General features: G+C 35.6%; 2 protein-coding genes and 1 long non-coding RNA gene across 3 annotated transcripts; 1 reads left to right on the plus strand and 2 right to left on the minus strand.

Annotated features, from left to right (window-relative positions):
- Nucleotides 1–6,036: 6,036 nt before the first annotated feature.
- LOC138876535 (uncharacterized) lies at nt 6,037–7,307 on the minus strand. The gene is made up of 2 exons (XR_011401857.1): nt 6,738–7,307; nt 6,037–6,281 (listed from the first exon to the last, which is right to left on the minus strand). It is a non-coding gene; the product is annotated as an uncharacterized lncRNA (long non-coding RNA).
- Nucleotides 7,308–8,007: 700 nt separating this feature from the next.
- On the plus strand, nt 8,008–12,815 carry LOC138875641 (uncharacterized). The gene is made up of 13 exons (XM_070154493.1): nt 8,008–8,154; nt 8,749–9,301; nt 9,416–9,576; nt 9,682–9,885; nt 10,092–10,223; nt 10,306–10,411; nt 10,500–10,580; nt 10,698–10,778; nt 10,859–10,942; nt 11,041–11,413; nt 11,516–11,642; nt 11,944–12,482; nt 12,569–12,815. The coding sequence occupies exons 1-13, from the start codon at nt 8,008–8,010 to the stop codon at nt 12,813–12,815; spliced, it is 2,835 nt and encodes a 944-aa protein (XP_070010594.1).
- Nucleotides 12,816–13,499: 684 nt separating this feature from the next.
- On the minus strand, nt 13,500–15,346 carry LOC138875642 (uncharacterized). Its single transcript, XM_070154494.1, has 4 exons — nt 14,962–15,346; nt 14,575–14,757; nt 14,147–14,493; nt 13,500–13,943 (listed from the first exon to the last, which is right to left on the minus strand). The coding sequence occupies exons 1-4, from the start codon at nt 15,344–15,346 to the stop codon at nt 13,500–13,502; spliced, it is 1,359 nt and encodes a 452-aa protein (XP_070010595.1).
- Between the last annotated feature and the right edge of the window lie 7,135 nt (nt 15,347–22,481).

The following is a 22,481-nucleotide window of genomic DNA, read 5'->3' on the forward strand; positions in this document are numbered from 1 at the left end:
ATTTCTCTTATTTTGTTGTATCAAATCCAAGTAACTGTATCCTCCAATTTTGAACATCTTTTACCGGTTGATCGGAAGGACTTGAACAGGATTTGGGCTAAAAAGAATTTGGATTGAATTACAACTTTGGAACCTTTCAGGCGAAACCATCACCGAACCATTATAACTTCTGCCCCAGTTTCAACTTTTGGGGGAATTTGGATGTTTGTTTTCGTGTGACTGAACCCCAAAGAGAGGCTGCTTACGTATCCTTTCGGAATCAAGTCGAACGTAGTTCAGGGAACTTTGTTTTTGATTTTCTTTTGTTTTTCTATTTTGTTTTGTTTTCTCTTTCCTTTTCCTCTTTTTTTCGTTTTTTTTCATTTCAATCTCTTTGTTTTTTCTTCCCCCTTTTTTGTATCTTTCTTTTTTTTCTTTTTTCCATCATTTTCTCTTCTTCTTTTTCAATAACACTTTCAGGTTCCAAAGAAGGTAATCAAAGAGGAGTAACCGGCTCAAAGGGTTTGCAAAGGTTTGATAGTGTTTGGATAGCGAGAATGAAAGTCTTCGTCATCCCAATCGGAGTATTAATATTATATAGAGGATCCAACATAGTACCTTTTGACTGCATTTGCATTGACAGTTGTTTCAGGGACATTTTCTTTGATGTGTCCCAAGTACAACTCACTCTTTTAGCAGTACTCTTGTTGCAATGTATGGATCTTTCCAATCTAGAGCCAATTTTCCTTTAGCTGCTCCAACTCTTTATTTTGTTTCCTTCAACCTATCTTCATTACAATCTAATTCTTGATTCATTATTTCGGGGTCTGACAGCGTTCAAGATCTCCGCAAGCATGTCATGTTATTGAAATTTGCATTTAACAGAACTAAAAAGAGAATAAGAAAAATGACAAGATTAAGAAAAGAGACATTCTTGGACAATGAAATATTAATTTCATTTGATTTTTGATTTTTTCAAAAAAAAACAAATTTTGAAGATAGAAGGGTTTACATCGGAAAGTAAGACAATAAGGTAAAACATCTGGATCACACCCTGAGATAATCCGAATGCAAAAAGGGTAGCAAGACTGGCTACTAAGACTCCCATCTGATGGAGAACTTTCATGCTTGGCGACCATTTTTTGGCTTTTCTTCTGTCTCGGCAATGGCTGCAATGGCCTTCAGTGCCGGATCAAATTCCTCATCTTCACAAATTATTTTTACTATTGGCCCGATGTTGTGGGCAGGCAACAGATTGTTCATCACATCAGGAGCTTCTTCATCCCGAAAAATAATTCTTTCAGCTTCAATCAAATCTTCAACTGCCCTTTTGAGGGTCCAACAGTCCTCCGTACTGTGTCCCACTACTCCATAGTGGTATTCACATCTAGCATTAGCTCGATGCGAGGGGGACTCGGGGTTCGACTAGTTCAGGGCCACTGGCTGTAATAGATCTAGCCTGATTAGATTTTGGAACAAGCTTGAATATGATTCACCAATAGGGCTGAACTGATTCTTTCTGAAAGGCTCTTTTGGGCGAGGATTGTACTGGGGAACATTTGGTTGGGGATTATATGGAGCTTGGTAAGGATGGGCATTTATGGGAGGTGGAGCTCGGTTTTGTGTATGATGTTGTGGCTGCGTGTAAGGTTGTGCGTTCATCACCACATAAGGAGGTGGTGCCACGGCATAAGCAGCATCTTGAAGGGGATAATAATGTTGAGGGACCTCAAGAAGCATATATGATTGGCTGAATGACCTTCAGGCCCCCCTCGAGCTGAAAAACATCATGGCTCCTTCTTCTCTCCCGTTTCCATTTATCAAATCCTCTGAACCATTTTGAACATTTGATGATGTGGCTTTAAAAGCAGCATGACTCAAGATTCGACCCGTTTTTCGCCCACTTTCTACCATCTCCCCAATTTTGATAGCCTCAGCAAACGGCTTTTCCATAGTGGACATCATGTTCTGGAAGTAGTCCGCCTCTTGGGCCTGTAGAAAGACCGTGACCAATTCAATTTCATTCATTGGAGGTTTTACCCTGGCGGCTTGTTCACGCCATTTGACAGCATATTCGCGTAAGTTTTCCGCGGTTTTCTTTTTCAAATTGGACAAAGAGTTTCTATCGGGAGCGATGTCCACATTATAATGTAACTGGTGGACAAAATCTCGGGCCATATCATCCCACACATGCCAATGGGTAATTTCTTGATTCGTATATCACTCAGAAGCGATTCCGGTGAGGCTTTCCCCAAAATAGGCCATTAGCAGCTCCTCTTTTCTACCAGCACCCCTCAACTGGTTACAGTATCGTTTTAGATGAGAGACCGAGTCTCCGTGCCCGTTGTACTTTTCAAATTTTGGCATCTTGAAGCCAACTGGCAAGTGGACATGGGGGAACATACAGAAGTCAGAGTATGAGACACTCTTTTGGCCACTTAGACCTTGCATGTTTTTCAGGCTTTGTTCTAGGCTCTTCATCTTTTGAGCCATTTCCTCTTGCTCGGGATTTTTAAAAACCTTTCTTGCTCCACCGAGAGATCATATTGCGGAGGTTGAGTTAAAGAGTACGATGTCACATATGTTATTTCTGATTGAAGCTGTGGACCCTGAAAGGTGAACATTGGAGGCTCAACATACTGCCGTGGTAAAGTTGGTTGTGTTCTGGTGTAGACTGGTGCTGTAAAGAACAATATTGGAGGTGCCCAGGAAACTGGCGCCTGGGGGCGAACCACAGAAGGCATGCTAGGATCATTGAACGATATTGGAGGGTGCCCACATGGGATGAGCGGGTTAGGCACAGGGGCGTTGGTAACCTCACCTGACCTGGGGATCAACTCAGGGAACCCAGGGATTGCACTAGGCGGTTCCCTACCATTAGACCAGGCGTCCCACCTTTCCAATGCGGAGACGCAATATCCTATTCTCTTCAGCAACTGCTGATTCTAGTTGTGGAATAGTCGGTGCTAGGCTATCCGCGGGATTGATGATTTGTAGATGGCTTTCAGAGGCCATAGAAACCTTTCCATTGGATCTTGTGAAGTAAGGATAGAAAACCAGATTACCAACAAAACCAACCACCTGAACAGAACCTGGCTAATTTGCACACCCAACAACCTTGTTAGTTTTGAGACGCTTAACGGATAAGAAATCGCATATTGGGATGCAATGCACCTAGACAGTTAAATGTTTCTACTATGTGTTTGAACGAGTTGCATGTTTCATCCCGGCCTTAATTAACCCCCCCCCCCTTTCAATCTGCACCTCTTTTTTTCATTTTTGCTTCCCTCTAATCACTCTCGATTTTTGTTTTGTTTCTGTTGCTCTTCTATTTTGGCACTCTCTTTTCTTTTCTTTTCTTTTCTTTTTTGTTTTTGTCACTCTTTTATTTTTTGTCTCTCTTTTATTTTTTCACTCTTTTCTTTTCTTTTCTTTTTTTCTTTTTTTTTTCGACTCAATTTTTCGCTCTTTTATTTCAGTTTATTTTTCACTCAATTTATTTTATGGCTATGATTGAATTCAATGGGGAATGCCTACGTATCATGACGCCACATGAATCAGATCTTGCGTAGTTCGTGAAGATTGAGAATGGAGTAAATAAGCTAACTCTTTTTTTGTTTACTTTTATAAAACTCAGATCATGAAAGCTTTAGGAAAAAAGAAAAACATTTTTTTTTGAATTTTTTTTCTTTTTGAAATTTTCGAAATAAATGTTTTAAAAGAAGAAAGGAAATATTTTTTGAATTTTCATTTGTTTTCTCTTTTCCTAAAGAAGAAAGAAAATATTTTTTGAATTTTGGATGTTGTCTCTTAATTTTTGAAGGAGAGACTTTTAAGAAAATATTTTAAATTTCTGAGATTTTTTTTTTGTTTTTAAATTTACAAAAGTACTTCTAAAGAAAAACGAAAATATTTTTGGACTTCAATTTTTTATAATTTTTTTTTTTGAAAGAAAGACTTTTAAACAAGGAGAATAATTTTTTTTAATTCTTTTTTTTCTGATTTTTTTTTAAATTTTTTTTGGGAAAAGACTTTTTAAAAAGGTAGAAAAATATCATTTTTTGAATTTTGATTTGAATTGTGGATTTTCGAAAGGACTTTTAAAAAAAAAAATTGGATTTCTGAGTTTCTCTTCTTCTTTTTTTATCTCTTTTCTAATTTAAGAAAGTACTTTTAAAGAAGAGCGAAAATATTTTGGGACTTTTATTTCTCAATTTTTTTATGGATATTTACAAAAGAGAGATTTCTAAAGAAGAAAAGAATATTTTTGGATTTTTGTTTCTGATTTTTTTTTTTGGAAAAAATACTTCAAAATGAAGGAAACCCGTATTTTGGATTTTGATTTTGTTTTTTTCTTTTCTGTTTCTTTTTTTTCGTATGAGACTTTAGAAGGAAGGAAACTACTTTTTGAGTTTAAAAAACTTCTTTTTTTTTGAATTTTCTAAGAAAAGATTTCTAAAGAAGGAACTAAAGGAAAATATTTTGGATTTTTAAAAATTGAGGTCGGAACCGATGGGGTTTGCCTACGTATCTCACATCCGGTGAGAATCAGACCCGCGTAGTTCAGTCAATTTTGACGGAACAGGGAAACAAGACACTTGAAGATTTTGGGCTCATTTTGAAATGACCTTGTCTTTTTCTTTTTCCCCTTTTTTTTCCAGAGTTTTGGAATTTTTCAAATACCTACCTCTCACTCTTGTTTTTATTTTCTTTTTTTTTTCTTTAATTTTTTTTCTTTCCCTATTTTAGAAGCCGGTCAACATGCAAGTCGAAACAAACAGATGCGCAAGTAGCACGTAAGATGCATCAGGATGGTCTTTTTAATTTGAGTACACATGTCCTAGACGGAACCAACCCCTGTGTTGAGTCCCCAAAGTGAGATGCACGTGATGCAAACAAATGTACCTACTAGGGATCCGGCATGAGGATATGTTAATCTAGGTTTAAAAACCTGGGTATATTGTTTTAAACCTGACTTACCCGAGCGAACAGCTCGAGCCGGAGGGGGGACAACATACCGGGAATACAAAAGCTTCACCGGCTTTGCAACTTGTCCGAATCTCGTTCTAAAATTGGGATGACTCTAACAGAAAAGAAGTCACATGAAGTGCACACTTCCCAAATGATTTAGAAGACTCAGGGAGAAGACAGTTTCGTAATAATTTATATACAGTCCAAACAATATCAAAGTGGTAAAAAGCGGCATTTAGCACATTAAGCTCAAACATTTAAAAATCAGATAATAAATAAAGCCAAGTATAACAGTTATTCTAAGCTCGAATTCTTGAACCGTGAACCAAAAGTTCTGAGTTCTGATCCCCAGCAGAGTTGCCAGAGCTGTCATACCTCCTTATTACCACCCGAGAGGGGGATATAAGGGAGTTTTTCCAATTAAAGTGACATAATTCGAGATGGGATTATTTTATTTATTTTCAGAGTCGCCACTTAGAATAGTTTAGGGTGTCCCAAGTCACCGGTTAATTTTAAAATCCCAAATCGAGGAAAGTCGACTTTATTTAAAAGTTATTCGAAATTTGTTATGGTCGGGTCACATGAAATGCACACTCGAATTGGGGATTATGTATCACGACTTTACCACGGAAACCGTACCTACAGCCGTGATGATTTAATTATGTGCCTAAAGCAAACTACGATGTTTAGCATTATCGCCCGTTTTTCTACACTACTTTGAGATTCAAATATATGAGCCATGATTTATGAGATGTTGACGTGGAAGGAATAACAATTTTCGCGGATGATTCTTATGGTACTGGGATAATATGATTTGTAACTTTAGCCTTAAACTCTCAGATTACAGTGATTATAGCCCAACTAAATCATTTCAGATAATTAAAGACAAAGAAAGCTAGTTGGCATCTTCCAATCGTTAACTTCACATAAATGATCGAAACAAACTGATTCCGAACTCAAACTATAATTATTTAAGTAGTGTTAAAATCAAATAATCTAAAACAAGTCCTAACAGTCCTTAACTATTTGACTTATGTTAATGAGTAGGCGTTATGTGCCAAATTTACATGACTTGCTACAAGCGTCAAGTAAACTTGTGTTTGGGCCTTAAACAAACATTACATTCCCCGAATGAGGATTTTAGGTTCTTGACTAAAGAAATCAAGAGAAAGCAATTGAGAAATACTATAAGCTACAGTGTATGCATGAATCTTTACAACAATTTACAACAATTTGCCGTTTATCAAGATTAAACCTCTACATTTCAAACAAACAAATTAATACAATTCTTGGTCTCAAATAAGCATTCCCACAGTTGACTCTATTCATGCCTACAATCCAAAGATACACAACTGACTTTCAACTCAAAAATTTCTAAAGCTACAGACTTCCTTTTTTTAAAAAAATTTCCAAACCAAAATAATCTGAAGCCCCTCACACACCCAAACTTTAACTTATTAGAACATGAATGCAAAACTCGAATTTCAGCAGTTATACTCTCAAATGCTAGCATCATGTATTCAAGGATGAGGTGTGCAGGTTAAAGTCTAGCCAAACATATGAGGTTAGCTCTACCTTTAATTACAGAGATCAATTCTGAAACAAAAACTCATTTTTAATAAATAGATCTACAGAAGGTTTTAAGGGTTAAATCATACAGAGTAAACATTCAATTTATATGCAAAGCAAAATAAGCAGTAAACTTGTTCATGTCACAACAAATGACTCTAAAAATGGCCAGTATTTCATTGTAAACCAAAGAATAAATACAGAAATGAGAAGTGTACCTATTTGCTTATAGATGAACTGGAATTAGCCAAATAGAGGCTAAACAAACAACTAACGAGTGAGCTCAACAGGATCAGCAACAGGAAATAGAAGAACAACCTCAAGTCTTAGTTAATCCAGCAGAGTGACAGCAACAGATTTTTTCCAATAGTTCTATGCAATTTTGAAGAAAAACAGAAAGTTGAACAGCAAATCAAAACTAGAAACCACTTGTGAAAAAGAAAATTGATGGAATTCTCAAAGTGCTATCTTCCAGAAATTAGTTAAAAAAATAAAAAGAGACTCTTGATTTTTTTCAGAGAATTAGTGTGTATTCGTGTGTGTGTGTATTTCTGATCTGGAAATGAGGGTGGAGGGGCAGCGCTGCTCTGTCGTTTTGGAAAGGGAGGTTCTTGTTCTTGTGTGTTGATGAAAATGGAGAAAAAAATCTCCCAGATGCGTCGTTGTTCTGGTTTTTGCAGAGGTAATCCTTCTTTTTTAGTTCTCTGAAGATGATGATGGGTTGACGAGCAAGTCGGAGAAGATCCGTCGTTTTCTAAAAATGGGAGGACCAGGGTATCTGATGTTGTCCCCGCCTGAATAGGGAAGGGATTAGGGTTTTAATTATGAGGGGTAAAGCGGGTCGGGCAGGCGGGGTTTGGGCTGCGTCTGGACGGATTGTATTAATTGGGGCCAATTTAAGGATTGGCCCAATTTTGAATAAACAAGACCAAACATTTTTCCTATTTTCTTTTAGGGATTTTTACCTTCCTATACCATATATGAAACCTTATTACCCTCAATGTTTAAGGACTGTGTTAATTACATTTCAGCATACCAAATTACCATTTATATACCACAATTTAAATTAAGGGTATAATTAATGCTTCATTTATATTAGGCGTTAATTTAGGAGCGTATATTCTCCTATTTTCGTTTACTCACCTCTCTCTCCTCCCACCCCCCACCCCCCACGTTTTACCTTCAGTTAATTCCCCCATTTTCGTATACTCGCCTCTCACCCACGTTTACCATCAGTTACCCACGATTCTACAATTTTCTTTTCCAGTTAATTTCACAAAATCCTATTTTGAAGTTGCATCTGTTTTTTCAAGTCCCAAATCATGAAAAAATCAGCACTCCAAAAAAAAGGTTCAAAGGCTACATTAGTTGATCCCATCCTTTGATTTGGGTGTTTTAACACCAAAATCACCACCCAAAAACGCAAAATCGACACATGCAAGTGAACCTACTACTAGTATTTCATCTCCTAGACAAATCCATGCGGCGATGAGAACCAAACATTTGCACGATGTTGATGCTGGTGGAGGTGATAAACCAGTCGAGAAACAACTCAAACAAAAGGGCAAAGAGTTGTGTGTAGATGATGATTTTGTTGAACATTCCCCTAAAATTCCATCTGTGAAAAAACCCAAGGTCTTTCCTTCTTCATCAAAACCGAAAAAGAAGAAAACCTCCAAAAAAGTACCAAAATTGGTTCACAAAAAGATTTTGGTAAAAGTAAACACTAATTATTTTTCTTTACAGTTTTTAGTGTGATTTTGGTTGTAAAAATCTGTTGTTCAAGTGCTTTTTGGTAAAATGTGGAATTGTCCAAATTTTGTAGATTGTTTGTCTCAATTTTGTAGGTTAATTGTAATTGTGATTTTTAGATAGTGCATAAATGTAGTCATTTTGTAGTCTGCTGGATAAATTGTAGATAAGGTATATTTTTCACTTTTGTATGCTGCTACATTTACCTTCATACTAACTACAATTAATCTACATTTTGTGAGTTACTTGAACTAACTGTTATATTTTTGTAGTTATAGAGCTGTGGTTACCCTTTTCTTCCTTATTGTTTTGAGATAATGTTTACATGTGTAGATGTCCTGTATTGTTTTGTAGTTATAGGTGTGGGTAGGCTGTTCTTCTTTTAGTTATATTTTGTAGTTATCATGTAGTTATATGTAGATTACTGCTTCTTTTTATGCTAACTACTAATGCTCAATAATTTTTTATTTTCTGCAGAATGGCCATTACTTTGCACCACAAAATATTGATTATGGTGTGCTTAGATTCCACAGTTTGTGTGATCCGAGCATACCTAGCCAGATAAAAGCTTTACTCTCTCCAAATGCTTTAAAGCTTTTCCAAAAAACTTGTTTTGGTTACTTATTTGGTCTCCCCACAATCAGTATGCAAAACCAAGCAATTGATCTTCTAATGAAGTATGAATTGTCAAAGTTTACTGACTCTTATTTTTCAGTACTATTGAAGGGTGAAAACTTGAATTTTTCCTTGAGAGAATTTGGGTTGATTACTGGTCTAAATTGTGTGAATAAGTTTTCAGACTATGGTTACACTTCCATTTATGTTAGCCATTTAATGACTACCTATTTTTCGAACAAACAAAGGGTTGAAAAGTGGCATTTGAAAAATGTAGTCACAAATAAAGCTTGGGCAAACGATGAGGATGTAGTGAGGTTGTGCATTCTTTATCTGTTGGAATTTTTTGTTTGTCCTTCTGATAAAGACCATGTGTCTTTCATAGACAAGTTTATGTTCTTTATGATAGAGTCTGGTAATTTTGAGTCATACTCATGGGGTATCAAATCCTTTAAGCAAGTTATTGAATCTGTCTGACATCGTCTTAATCCCCATGTACATTCTTATCTGATACGGGGATGCTCATTAGCCTTGCAAGTGTGGCTTTATGAGTGTTGCTCGTCCGTCAGTACGGAGCTTGGTACGAGGTGTTCTGAATCTATACCTCGCATTTTAAGATGGTCAGCTACAAAGGGCCAGATTTGGTTAACTGCAATTGAAGAGAAGATGATCAAGCCTGAGTGGCTCAAGGTATATTTTTTCACTTTTGTATGATGCTACATTTACCTTCATAATAACTACAATTAATCTACATTTTTTTATTTACTTGAACTAACTGTTATTTCCATCATTCAGTTCACAAGCATCACTGAATCTGGAGAAGAGATTGGAGTGCTTAATCTGCCAGACAAGATTCAGTATGAAGATGCACATGGTGCTCAATCATCACAGGTTCTAATTGCTGCTTCTCCAACATTTGAACCCAAAGATACGGATTGTCAAGAGGACACTGAATCTGTGACTAGCAAGCTCAGGAAGTTGGAAAAGGGGATTGAGCAGGTAATATAAATAACTACAATATAAATATATTTTTTGCTACAATTTAACTTCATTCCATAATAAGTATTGTATGTTATACATTGTAGTTAATTTGTGGTATAATTCTATATTGAGCCATGTTGGTATTGCACAAATCTTTGTTAAATTGTAGTGGAACTGTAGCACTTTGAATAAGATTACCAACTAATTATATATTTAATTTTTAGGTTGATGGAAAGTTAGCTGAATTTAGGAAGGCTGTTTTTGAGGAACTCTCAAGCCTTCGAGAGTTCATAGATGTTTCTGTGAAGAGTGTTATGAAGGTGATAAACAGGAGGTACGATGTGGACGAGTCAAAGGTAAGAATTGACATATATTTTTGTAGTAAAACTAATTATGACATATGAATCAAATATACTCAAACATACCCAAAAAGTTCAGTTTGCTGGTAGTTCAACCAAAAATAATGACCAACAACAAGGAGAGAACAACCAGCAATTTCAATTCAATATTGGTGATCAAGTGTATGCAAGCACAAGCAATACAGGTATTTATAGAATTCTTTCAGACATATCTACAAACTTCAAGACATCATTATCTAATTATTATAACCCTTTTTTCACTATGTTCTGCAGTTGCTATTTCTCCGGAATATGTTCAAGCACATGTTGACTTATATCCTGATTTTCAAGAAGCAGCTGGGGCATATAAAGCAGGTATACTTTCATACTTTCATTACAATAAGGTTACAATGCAAAATTTTATAATTCACACTTTAACTACAAATTCCCACATATATCTACAATTCTCATTTTTTAAATTATTCATTCAAGCTGAAGTTTCAACAGAACATCTCCAAGCACATGTTGAGGAAGAACCAGAATTTGAAGGAGTAGCTGAGGCACAACAAGCAGGTATAATATCATAAGCTCATTATATTCACTTTATATCAACAATATTGTGCATAACTACATACATCTACATTTATCTTCAGAAGCTGAAGTTTCTCTTGGGGGTGTGCCAGCAATGGTTGAGGAAGAACCAGGATTTCAGGAAGGAGCTGAGGTAGAAAAAGCAGGTATAGTATCATAATATACTTTTGAAGTAGTAAATTTTTGCTTATACAATTATACAATGCTGTTAAGTATGTTATTTTATATGTAACAAATATTGAAGATAACGTTCCACAGTCGCCAATTCATGGTGTGACTGTGAATGAAGTTGTTCCTGAAGGTTCAGGCATTGACAAGAAAGGTCCGACATTGGATGACTTTGAGTTGCCAGACAACTTAACACAATTGGTCATGTATGGCGAGACCATACCAGATGAAACAACCCATATTCATCCGGGTAGAACCAGGCAACCGGGGAAACATGCACGATCACCTTTCACACCTCTGTATAGTTCTGGAGGCAGTACCTCTGTCAGACCTAAATTTTTCTACCTCAAGCACCCCTTCACAACTGTTATAGGTGAAAATGTAGATGCTGATTTGATAGAAAGGTTCACCAACTGGTTATACCTTCGTAGTGACAAAATATCTAAGAGGTATGAATGCTTAATTTTACACTTTCATTTCACCATTTTTAAACTTTAAATATGTAATTCATTCTGTCATTTTTTTTATTTGATATTTTTTTGTTATTACAGGAGGAAAGAATACTTTTCCAAAAAGGATAACCAAATCAAGCCTTGGTTAGACTTTGGTTGTGAAAAGGTGGATAAGAAGGACTGGTTTTATGCCCTTGCTCACCCAGGACAAGTCATCAATAACACGGTAAGTATAAATAACAGAATCCTTCACAATATGTGTTTTGTCTTCAGCTGTGTAGTGTAATTATAGTTATATTGTAGTTTTGTCTTCAGTTGTGCAGTGTAATTGTAGTTATATTGTAGACAAGATATATAGGTTACTATGTTTTGTCTTCAGCTGTTGAATTTGTTCCTCTGTATAGTAGCTAAAGTGTAGCAATCTGTTAGATTATTTGATTAGTTCAAATTGTAGTTTAAGTTGTAGCTGTTATGTAGATAATTGTGGTTACTTTGTATCTTATAGTAGATTTTATTTTATTTTGCAGCACATTGATGTTATTATGTATTATTTGAGAAAAAGAGGCAAGTATGGCCCCAACAACGACACTAGGTTCACAACAACCGATTGCTTGTTCAGGACCAAGATTGAACGAATCTATGACAAGTTCAAAAGTTCTCCACCAGGACTTAAGTATTCGGTTGTTAAATCAGATGATGATGTTGCAGAATATATCCTTGGGTATAGACTTCTTGCTAATGTTGCCTGGGATGTAGTTGACTATGTCATCATGCCTGTGAACATTGTAGAGAATTTCCATTGGTTATTGCTCGTTTTCGACATAGCAGACAGGCAACTTTATGTTTATGATTCCATGGTGTCTTCAAACCGTCATAATATTGTTGAATCATTGGTTGATAAGTTTTCAATCATTATCCCTCTGTATTTGTCTTGCACTAGTTTCTACGGGAAACGTAATGACATTTACTTCAAGACCACAAAGGCATACATTGAGAAACCAGTTACAGACCCTCTCAACATACAGTGGATGGTTGCGGAGATTCCACAACAAAAGGAAGGATCACTGTAAAAAAACTATTCTCCCTTTCTATATGTTTAATTATTTTATTTTAATCAATTGTTACATAATAAAAAAATTTGATCTTATGCAGCGATTGTGGTGTATTTGTGGCGGCTTTTGCGGAGTATGTTAGCCTTGGAGATTTAGCAATCCCAAAAGAAGATCTTTCTGATATCGACCAACACTGTAGACGCTATGGAGCTCTACTATGGGGCTATGCTACAAAGAAGCAAGAAGATGGGTCAATCAGTGAAAGTGAGGTTACAAGCAGGCTAGTAAGGAGGAAGGGTGCTCCTGCTAAAAATGAGAGGACTGGAGTACAGAGAAAGAAGAAATAGAGTTTTGTGTTCCTAGTTTAGTTGATGTCATTTTGTAGTTGAAGTGGAATACACTGTAGGAAATATGTCATTTTGGTTGTTTACAACACTTTATCTTCATTACATTAAACTCGAGTACTCTGATTTGCTAGAATGCAATTTGCCTTTAATCTTCAAGTAATTTTTATGAAATACCTTCAAGTTCTAGGTAATTTCTGTATATAACTATCATTTGTAATTAAGGTACACAGCCAAAACATGAAATAAATACAGGAATCATATAAATAAATTATCCACAATTAATCTACAAATCATCTACAAATTATTAACAAGACAACAATTTAAATACATTTAAACTACATTTAAACTACATTTTAACTACAAATCATCTACAAATTATTAACAGGACTACAATTAGACTACATTTAAAGTACATTTTAACTACAATCTGGAAACAGTTTACATTGAATGAATTATTCATTAATATTAGTTATTTTGTATATAGTAAATATTAAAGTTTAACTAAGCTATAAAAAAGACAAATTTAGATGCCTGATAAAATACATAAAATCATATTAAACGCAAATACACAAATTGTAGTATACTTCATAATCATTTTCAAAAACTTGAACGATTACACAAAAAAATCAGATAATTTGAACTCACTAACATTTATTTTGAATAACTATTCTAACTACATGATATTCATTTCTTTTTGAGCGTATTCTTGCAAGTTCTTTTGTTATGCCCTTCGCCTCCACAATTTCCACATGAGACCTTGTACTTCTTTGACTTTATTTCATCAAATGTTTTATATCTTTCCTTGTGAGGTCTCTCTGGCTGCCTTTTATCTCCCGCCGGTGGCTTTACTACCTCATCCAAAATATGTTGTGGCACATCCCATTTGCTTTCATCAGGAAGAGGATTTACTGGCATTTCATAGGTAAGAAGAAGGCTCTTCCTTGTGTAATACAGAGAGCAATAGTTTTCGTATGTTTCCTTCCTGTGCCTTAATGCTGCCAAAGCATGCGCACATGGAAGTTCATCAAGTTGGAATTGTCCGCAGCTACATTTCTTGTTTTCTAGACACACAATGTACCGCTTCACACCATCTAATACAGTATGTATATGATCTGTTGAAGCCCTCACCTACAATTGAAGAACAAACAGAAATAATAATATATCAATCATTAAAAAGGATTATCCACAACTTACCTACAAATCAGCTACAAATAAATTACAACTTATCTACAATCTACAATTACCCACAATTTGACTACAGTTTATCTACAATCTGGAAACAATGCATATTAAGCAATTTATTTTTTTTGCACCAAACAAACAAATCTTACCCTTAGTTTCTGAGATAATGTATTGTTGTCATCCAATTCTTTATTGAATTTGTACCCAAGGTATGTGAAAGTACCATTTGCCTTCAATAACTTCTCTTTCGTCCAACATTCAAGAAGCGTCCTCATATACTCTAATAGATCAAATATTGGCAGCTCTCTTGCCTCTTTTGTTATAGCATTCAACGGCTCGGCAATGTTTGATGTCATAGTAAAAGTTCTATTCACTGTTGCATGTACTCTTGACCATCTATGATAGCCAATATCATATAGGTAAGATTTCACACGCGGATCTACCTCTTCAATCTTCAACATCCTTTCATTAAATTCATCCAGAGTGTATGACCGTGCTGTATCAAAGTACAATTCATGTAATTGTAAATGTCCCTTCTTGAATTTGGACCTTATATTTGTCCAAATATGCCACATACAAGAGTAGTGTGGCATGCCCGGATAGACAATTGATGTTGCCTTCAGTATACTCTCATTCCTATCTGAAACAACACACATTGAAGGTTTTTCACCATATGCCTCCTTGAATTGCTCAAAGAACCACTTCCAAGACGCGTCATTTTCAGAATCAACCACATCATATGCCAAGGGAAATATAGTACCTACATTTTTAATTCATAAAATATTAATTGGCAGCCCTGAAAGGTATATAAAAATATAATTAAATAACAACTACAATATATATTCAGAATATAGACAATTAATCTACACTTTTTTCCTTTAGAAAATAACTACAATATAACTACAATTTAACTACATTTTATAGAATGCCTACAAAATAACTACAAAATTATTACATTATTTACCTGCTGCATCCATGGTGCTTGCTGTAAGCATAATCCCCCTGTAGGCTGACTTTAAGAATGTCCCATCAACCACTAATATTGGCCTACAATGTTGCCAACCACTTATTGATGTACAAAGGGCAACAAACGCGTATAAGAAGCAATCATCTGCTGCCTTCTTCAATTTAACAACAAAACTAGGATAAGTCTCCTCAAGAATATAAAAATATTTGGGTAATTTGCTGTAGGAGTCAGACGGATTCCCTCTCAAAAACTGTAAATCCTTTTCCTTGGCTCTCCATGCTTGCATGTAACTTAGGTTCAGTCCATGTTCGGATAACATGTCAGTTTGTATGTCCTTTGGTGTGTAAATAGTCTTAGGATCACAATACTTTGGAACGACCATGCTACCAACTATAGCTGCAGTACATTTGCGCTGTATGAATGTTTCGTCCAATAAGGAGCATGTGTGTTGTCAGCTGAAACTCCTTATCTTGAACATTGCCGAATCATTAATTGACGTTGCCTTGAAGTGCCATTTACAGTTTTCAGCAACGCATATAAGCCAGTAGATACAAAAAAATACAATATTTAATACAGGCTATAGATGTAGAAGCAACAAAAAGGACTGTTTTAACACAAATTCGTTAAAAACTACAATTAACTACAGTTTAACTACAATTAACTACAGTTTAACTACAATTAAACTACAATTTATAAAAACCACATATCTTCACTAAAACACTGCTTTTACTAATATATTCTCCACAAATAAATCCATACCTTCTATGACTAGATCTTTTTACTCTGAACTGGAACTTGTGCATCACAGAAAAATTCTTCATTGCAACAATTACAGTTTGCTTGTCCTGATAAACTTGTCCTTCTTCAATATATGTTTGCGTAGATTCAGTTATTATTTCACTTTGATATTCCTCTATAGCTGGTGAAGATGGAATTTCAAGTAAGTTTAGGGATCCAGACGAACCTGCAGCAACATAGAGATAAATGTAGTAACTATGTAGATAATTTTGAAAACAACATTGCTTTATGAGCTTCAGTACATTGTTTTTTGTAGTTAATTAGTAGATAAATGTTGTAATATTGTAGATAACACACTAACACAATAACTCTCTGCAATGTCAAATTAAACATACCTGCACTTGTGCTATCGTTGGTGATTGCCAATTCCATATTGAAATCTCTTACGCTTATACATAAAGGATACGAACCTAAGTTCTTATTCTCTTTTTTGGTCTCCATATACACACGAACCCCCATATCATTCCTAATCTCCATTGGAGGACAATTGTCGTTCACAATGTATTTGATTTCTACAATTTTATCCGATGTATCAATCGATAGTTGTTCTGCAATTGTAGAAATCAGAATTCCGTAGCTTGCATTCTCATCTACCACAATGGCATCAACTTCAAAATCTCTAAATCTGCCATAGTGATCCCAATTTCCATTCAATTTTAGCATTATTGGGATTTTTGACATGATTTCATGTAGTTGAGAAAAAAAAGATGAAGAACAGATATAGGTTCGACAATTTGAGTACTGAGGTCGATGAAGAACAATTTTGAATTCTACAATTTGTATTGCGTTGTAGAATTTGTAAAAGCAATTTGAGTACTGGAGCTTCTGAAGCTTGCGTTGTTTTAGAATTGTAGTGAATGAGAGAATTACGCAGCAATGAGATCTCTTTCCGTTTCAAAATTCGAATTTAATGTGGAAAGAATCAAGCGCAAATTTCGTGCCTTCTTTTTAGCGCGTTTCAAATGGCAGAATCTGCCTAATTATGGATTGGTATATAAATTGTAGTAAAAGTGTGGACTGGGCGGGTAACTAACAAATTATGAACATTTTTGGTAATAAGGTTTCATATATGGTATAGATAGGAAAAAATCCCTTTCTTTTATTTGTTTTTCCCATTTTTTTTCTTTAATTAATTAAAATCCTAAATTAATCTATTTTTGTAGAAATTAAAATTCTTTATTTATTTTTAACATTAAAACAACTAATTAACTTAAAACTAAAAAATGCTAATTTTAAAGACTAAAATCTAAATATGTAAAAATGATCATTTTTTGTGATTTTTACTTAATAAAATTAATTCCTACATGCAAATTGAACCTGAGATGGAATGAAATTAAAACATGACAATTTTTATGATTTTTCTATGATTTTAAAATATTAAAAATGCATGGAATGCAACTAAATAAAGAAAAACTCCCAAAAATTAATTAAAATTATTTTGGTCTATTTTTAGGAGTTATTTTCATGCAGGGCAAAAATTAGGTGCTCACAACACCCATAGCTCGAGACCATATGCCAACTCAACACAGAAGTCAAACACCCAATAGTCCTTGCTACATCCCCAGCAAACTCTTCTTGTCATATTCGAACAATCTGAACACATCTCGCAATCAAATCATACTCATCACGTAGCCATCCAGCCACAAATTCCACTAATAGGGATACTACCGGACATATAAATCCAAAAGCACATGCTCACACAATCAACACCTCTATGCTCAAGCTACAATCGAAACCCGGCCTCAAGTCCTCTAGACTGGCCCATCATCAGCACGCCAAAATCATATTTCGCACCTCAACCATGGAATCACAAGCTGTCGATGCACAATTGATACCGAGCGCTCATATGCGCATACGAATGCGTGGACGGAATTCAAAGAGTTACACTTCAAGCTGAATCAATGCCGCACAATACGGAAAGAAGGATGGGAAGTATATCCTAAATGTCCTGTAGCTTCTCGAAGATAAGTATGGACGTCATCATACCGATCCGCAAGACTCTACTTGACAAGTGCTCATGACTTGTAGAACCTATGAACCTAGAGCTCTGATACCAACTTGTCACGACGCAAAATCCACCAGTCGTGATGGCACCTAACCCAACCCGCTAGGTAAGCCAACTAAATAGAGTTTACAAATCATAAGCCTCTAAGAATAGAGTTTACAAATTAGAAATGAAAGAAATACATAGTCTGTTTGAAAAATACATAAATAGAGTTTTATAAGCTAAGGCTACCCCGAACAAAGGAGGCAGCTACAACAGGGACGTTGGTACATCTTCAAGTCCCGCAACCATCGAGCACAGCAACAACAAAAATCGACATCTGCATGCAATGTGCAGAAGTGTAGTATCAGTACAACCGACCCCATGTACTGAGTAAGTAACAGACCTAACATTAGGTTGAAAGCAGTGACGAGCTAACACATGATCGGGTCCAATGCCAATATTTTCCACAATAGTTCATAACAATATAAATGCGATTATAAAAAAGATATCTCAACAGTAAAATACTCAGCTCGTTCACAGTTCCAGAAAATGGTCATGCTTTTCAAATATCTCAGTGAAATAAAATCCCAAATCTCTTACCGAAAATGCCAAAAGTACGAGTAAGTTTGAAAACTGTAATTTTTCAAATATCCTTTTTACAATAAATAATACATTTCAATTTCTTTCCAAATACCAAGTATAAAGTGCCTCTCCATACCCACATATCAAGTGTATAATAAGCCATGAATGACGTGATGCTATATAGCATTAGGAAAAATGCATCTCTATGTGTGTATATCATGTATGCATGTAAATGCCACGTATTTCAAAGCTGAAACATGTACTCACACTCTCAGAGTACTCAATCTCATTGCCTCGTATCCTCTCTCACGAAGCTCAATACTCAGCACACTAAGTCACTCAGCGGTGTATAATATATATATCGATGTGGCGTGCAACCCGATCCCATAAAGTATAATAGATATAATATGTTGTGGTGTGCAGTCCGGTCCAAAAAATATCACTCTCACTCAGGCCCTCGCTCACTCAGTCATCAATCTCTATAGTCTTACTCATGGGCACACAATGTCATGAATCTAGCCCGACAACAATGATATGATGTATCAATTACAAACAACTAAGATTGAGATATGGTATGAATGTATGAATGTGACTGAGTACAAAAATATCAATGGAAATCAGTGAGATAACAACCAGAAATAGCCCCTATGAGTACAAATAATATCAGCATGAAGTCTAAACATGATGTTTAGCATGATTGACAACTCAATTACTTTATCACAAGGTGAAAACACAAATATCAACAAAATAGGGCCACTATACAGGGCCATGGGAACAACGGAATCCCAATTCACAGGGTGAACACACACATGCCCGTCACCTAGCATGTGCATCACCTCAATACCAATCACATAACACATATTGTGGGGTTTTATACCCTCAACACTAAGTTTAGAAGAGTTACTTACCTCGAACAAACCAATTCTAATATCGAGCAAGCCAAGCGATGCTCCAAAAATGCCATCCCGCGCGTTTCGACCTTTGAAGGACTCGAAACTAATAAAAAACAACTCAAATACATCAAATAATGCTAAAGGAACCAATCCCAATCGAAAAAGGTCAAATCTTTAATCAAAAGCCCAAAATCGGCCAAAAAGCCCAACCCGGTCCCGCACCTCGAAACCCGACAAAACTCATAAAATCCGACAACCAATTCAATTACGAGTTCAACCATACTAGTTTCACTCAAATCTGACCCAAAATTGGTATTCAAAACTCAAAAATTCATATAATGAAACTTTAGGCCAGAGCCCCCCAATTTCTTCTTTAAAATTCATCAACCAAAAGCTAAAATCAAAGATAGATTCATAAAGTATTACCAAAATTGAGTAAAGAACACTTATCCCAATACATATGTTGAAAATCGCCTCGAAAATTGCCCAATTTCGAGCTCCCCAACTCAAAATATATTATATGAATAAAACCCTCATTTTAACATTGTTTTGCTTCGTTTCTCGTACAAAAAAATCTCAAAACTCACTTTTGATGTCTCCAATGGATTCCTTGTGAAATTCTAGTCAAATTATGCTCTTGAATTACTCAATTTGACCTTATATTGAAGGAGATATGTTGGTTTCAATTAGGAGTGGCAAATGGGCGGGTCGGGTCGAAAACGGGTAATGAAAAAACGGATCAATTATCCGACCCGACTCATATTTAATACGGATAAAAAATGGGTTAACCGGCAGGGATAATATGGGTCACCCATATTATCCATGACTTCTTGTATATGATCACTTTTGGGAGAATTCTTAATCTCCCTAACTTGAGGAACCCCCAATTTGAGGCTTTACAAATGTAAAAGTTAGACCCATTGGTTATCCGTTGGTTACTCATTGGTTATCCATTTTCTAAATGGATAATATGGTTCTTATCCATATTTGACCCGTTTTTAAAAAGTTCATTATCCAACCCATTTTTTAGTAGATAATATGGGTGGTTAACTGTTTTTCTTTGAACCATTTTGCCACCCCTAGTTTCAATATTTGGAAATAGTGCAGATTTTAAAATACGCAGCAATGACAATTTCGTAATTAATCTAAAAAAAATCTGGCAACCCAATTCTTAGTAAAATGACCATAAAATCCTCATATGATGACCAAATTTGATGATTATTTTTGATATGGCTCCGTAATTACGATACAGATCTAATGCTTCAATCAAAACAGAAATCGGAGCTCATTTATTCAATGTGGTACCATTTATACTTGAAGAAACGACGTCGGAACATAAGAAAAACGAGCGCAACACAGCCCAAACATATCTGAAACTTACCCGATCCTCTCGGCACCCCGTACGAACATACCAACAAGTCCCATAATATAATACGGACCTATTCGAGGCCTCAAATCATGTATAACAACATCAAAATGACGAAACGCACCTCAAATCGAACTTAATGAACTTTCGACTTCCAAAACACGCGCCGAAATATATCAAATCAACTCGAAATGAACTCAAATTTTGCACACAAGTTCTAATACATCATACGGAGCTATTCGTGCCCCCAAACTACCGAGTGAAGTGAAAATGCTCAAAATGACCGTCGGGTCATTACATTACACTTCTGCAACCAAACAGTACACTTATAATTACACTGTAATTATATTATGACAAACAAACAGGTCATCATAATTATAATATTGTGTAATTACTAGGCTGTATAATTATTATCCTAGTAATTACACCAATTCCAATTATTAGGTGGCTTTCCAAACAGACCCTTAGAGTTTTGGGGGATTTTCTTAATGTACAATGTGTGTGGTATATTTGAATATGTATGTTCATGAATTTTTTGGGATGGTACAGAAACAATTTGGTGAATCAAAAGTCTTATTTATGACGGTGACTGAATAGTCTGATTTAGTGGATTACTTAATAATCTTAATCTTCCTTGTCCTTTTAAGTACTTTATCATCCATTATATAAAGTCAACAGTCTCTATTCCATCGGTTGATGAAGAGGTATGCCAAGTCACGTCGTGTTTCTCAAGGTCAGATTTGAGGTCATTATCCTCCTTATTAAATTTTTATAACACTATTATTTATTTTTGCTTCTTCTTAAATATGATTTTTTTTCAAACATAATTTTGAATAATCTTCACAGTCTAAATCATGTTGCGGTGTATATGCCTCTCTATTTGGAAATTTTAATCATATAACCATATGTAATAATACAATTATGAAGCAAATGAAAAATAACAAAGATGAATAAAAAACACAAATATAAAATGTGCCGCATCTAGTAGCCAACACAGCTATGGAGTTAATGGGATATTAACTGTTGGAATTTCAACACCCATAGTTAAGGTAAAGTGTATCGACCCAATCAGTCGTTTTGCTTTTTACAAACTCGTTCCCCTAAATAAGACTTTTCGTATGTACTTTTACTATTTTATGACTTGCGGGGATGGTTAGTTCCGGATTTGGAGGGATTCGGGTTGAAATCGGAACACTTGATTCCTTAAGGTTGGCCAAAAAGATTAAGTTTGACTTCGGTCAACATTTTGAGTAAACGACCTCAGAATCGGGATTTAATGGTTCCAATAGGTTCGTATGATGATTTTGGACTTGGTCATATGTTCGGATCGGGTTTTGGATGATCCAGGAGTATTTCGGCGCCTAATAGTGAAAGTTGGATATTTGAAAGTTCTAAAGTTCTTTAAATTTGGTTTGGTGTAGGTTTTGGTGTTATTGAGGTTCAATTGGGTTTCCGATACCGAGAATGATTCCGTAATGTCGTTTATGACTTGCACGCAAAATTCGACGTCATTTCGAATTAATTTGATAGGAACCGAACACACCGAAGTATTTTTAGAAGTTTTGAGTTTCATGAGTTAACCCATACATTTTGGCGTCCGATTCGTATTATGTTTTTAGACTTGCGTGGATGTTTGGTGTGGAGCCCCGAGGGTTTGGGCGAGTTTCGGACGTGCTCAGAGGGGTGGAAGGACTTCAGTTTTTTCTGGTTTCAGGGATGGTGTTCCAGGTCTCGCAAATGCGAAGATTTGATCACATTTGCGAAGTACTTTTCGCATTTGTGAAGATGGGAAGGCACTGTGTAGTTCGCAATTGCAAAGTTTCTGCTGCTTTTGCGAATTGGCCCTCTTCGCATTTGCGATGATTTTGATCGCATTTGCGACCAAGGCAGA

Source organism: Nicotiana sylvestris, chromosome 8, assembly GCF_000393655.2.
Source record: "Nicotiana sylvestris chromosome 8, ASM39365v2, whole genome shotgun sequence".
Classification (NCBI taxonomy): domain Eukaryota; kingdom Viridiplantae; phylum Streptophyta; class Magnoliopsida; order Solanales; family Solanaceae; genus Nicotiana; species Nicotiana sylvestris.

Coding starts and splice junctions, on each gene's coding strand:
- LOC138875641 (XM_070154493.1), top strand. CDS start 8,008: ATGAGAACCAAACATTTGCACGATGTTGATGCTGGTGGAGGTGATAAA. Junction 10,581..10,697: donor AGCTGGGGCATATAAAGCAG/GTATACTTTCAT, acceptor TATTCATTCAAG/CTGAAGTTTCAACAGAACAT. Junction 10,943..11,040: donor AGCTGAGGTAGAAAAAGCAG/GTATAGTATCAT, acceptor CAAATATTGAAG/ATAACGTTCCACAGTCGCCA.
- LOC138875642 (XM_070154494.1), bottom strand. CDS start 15,346: ATGGTCGTTCCAAAGTATTGTGATCCTAAGACTATTTACACACCAAAG. Junction 14,494..14,574: donor GGGCATGCCACACTACTCTT/GTATGTGGCATA, acceptor ACTTTGATACAG/CACGGTCATACACTCTGGAT. Junction 13,944..14,146: donor CATTATCTCAGAAACTAAGG/GTAAGATTTGTT, acceptor CTTCAATTGTAG/GTGAGGGCTTCAACAGATCA.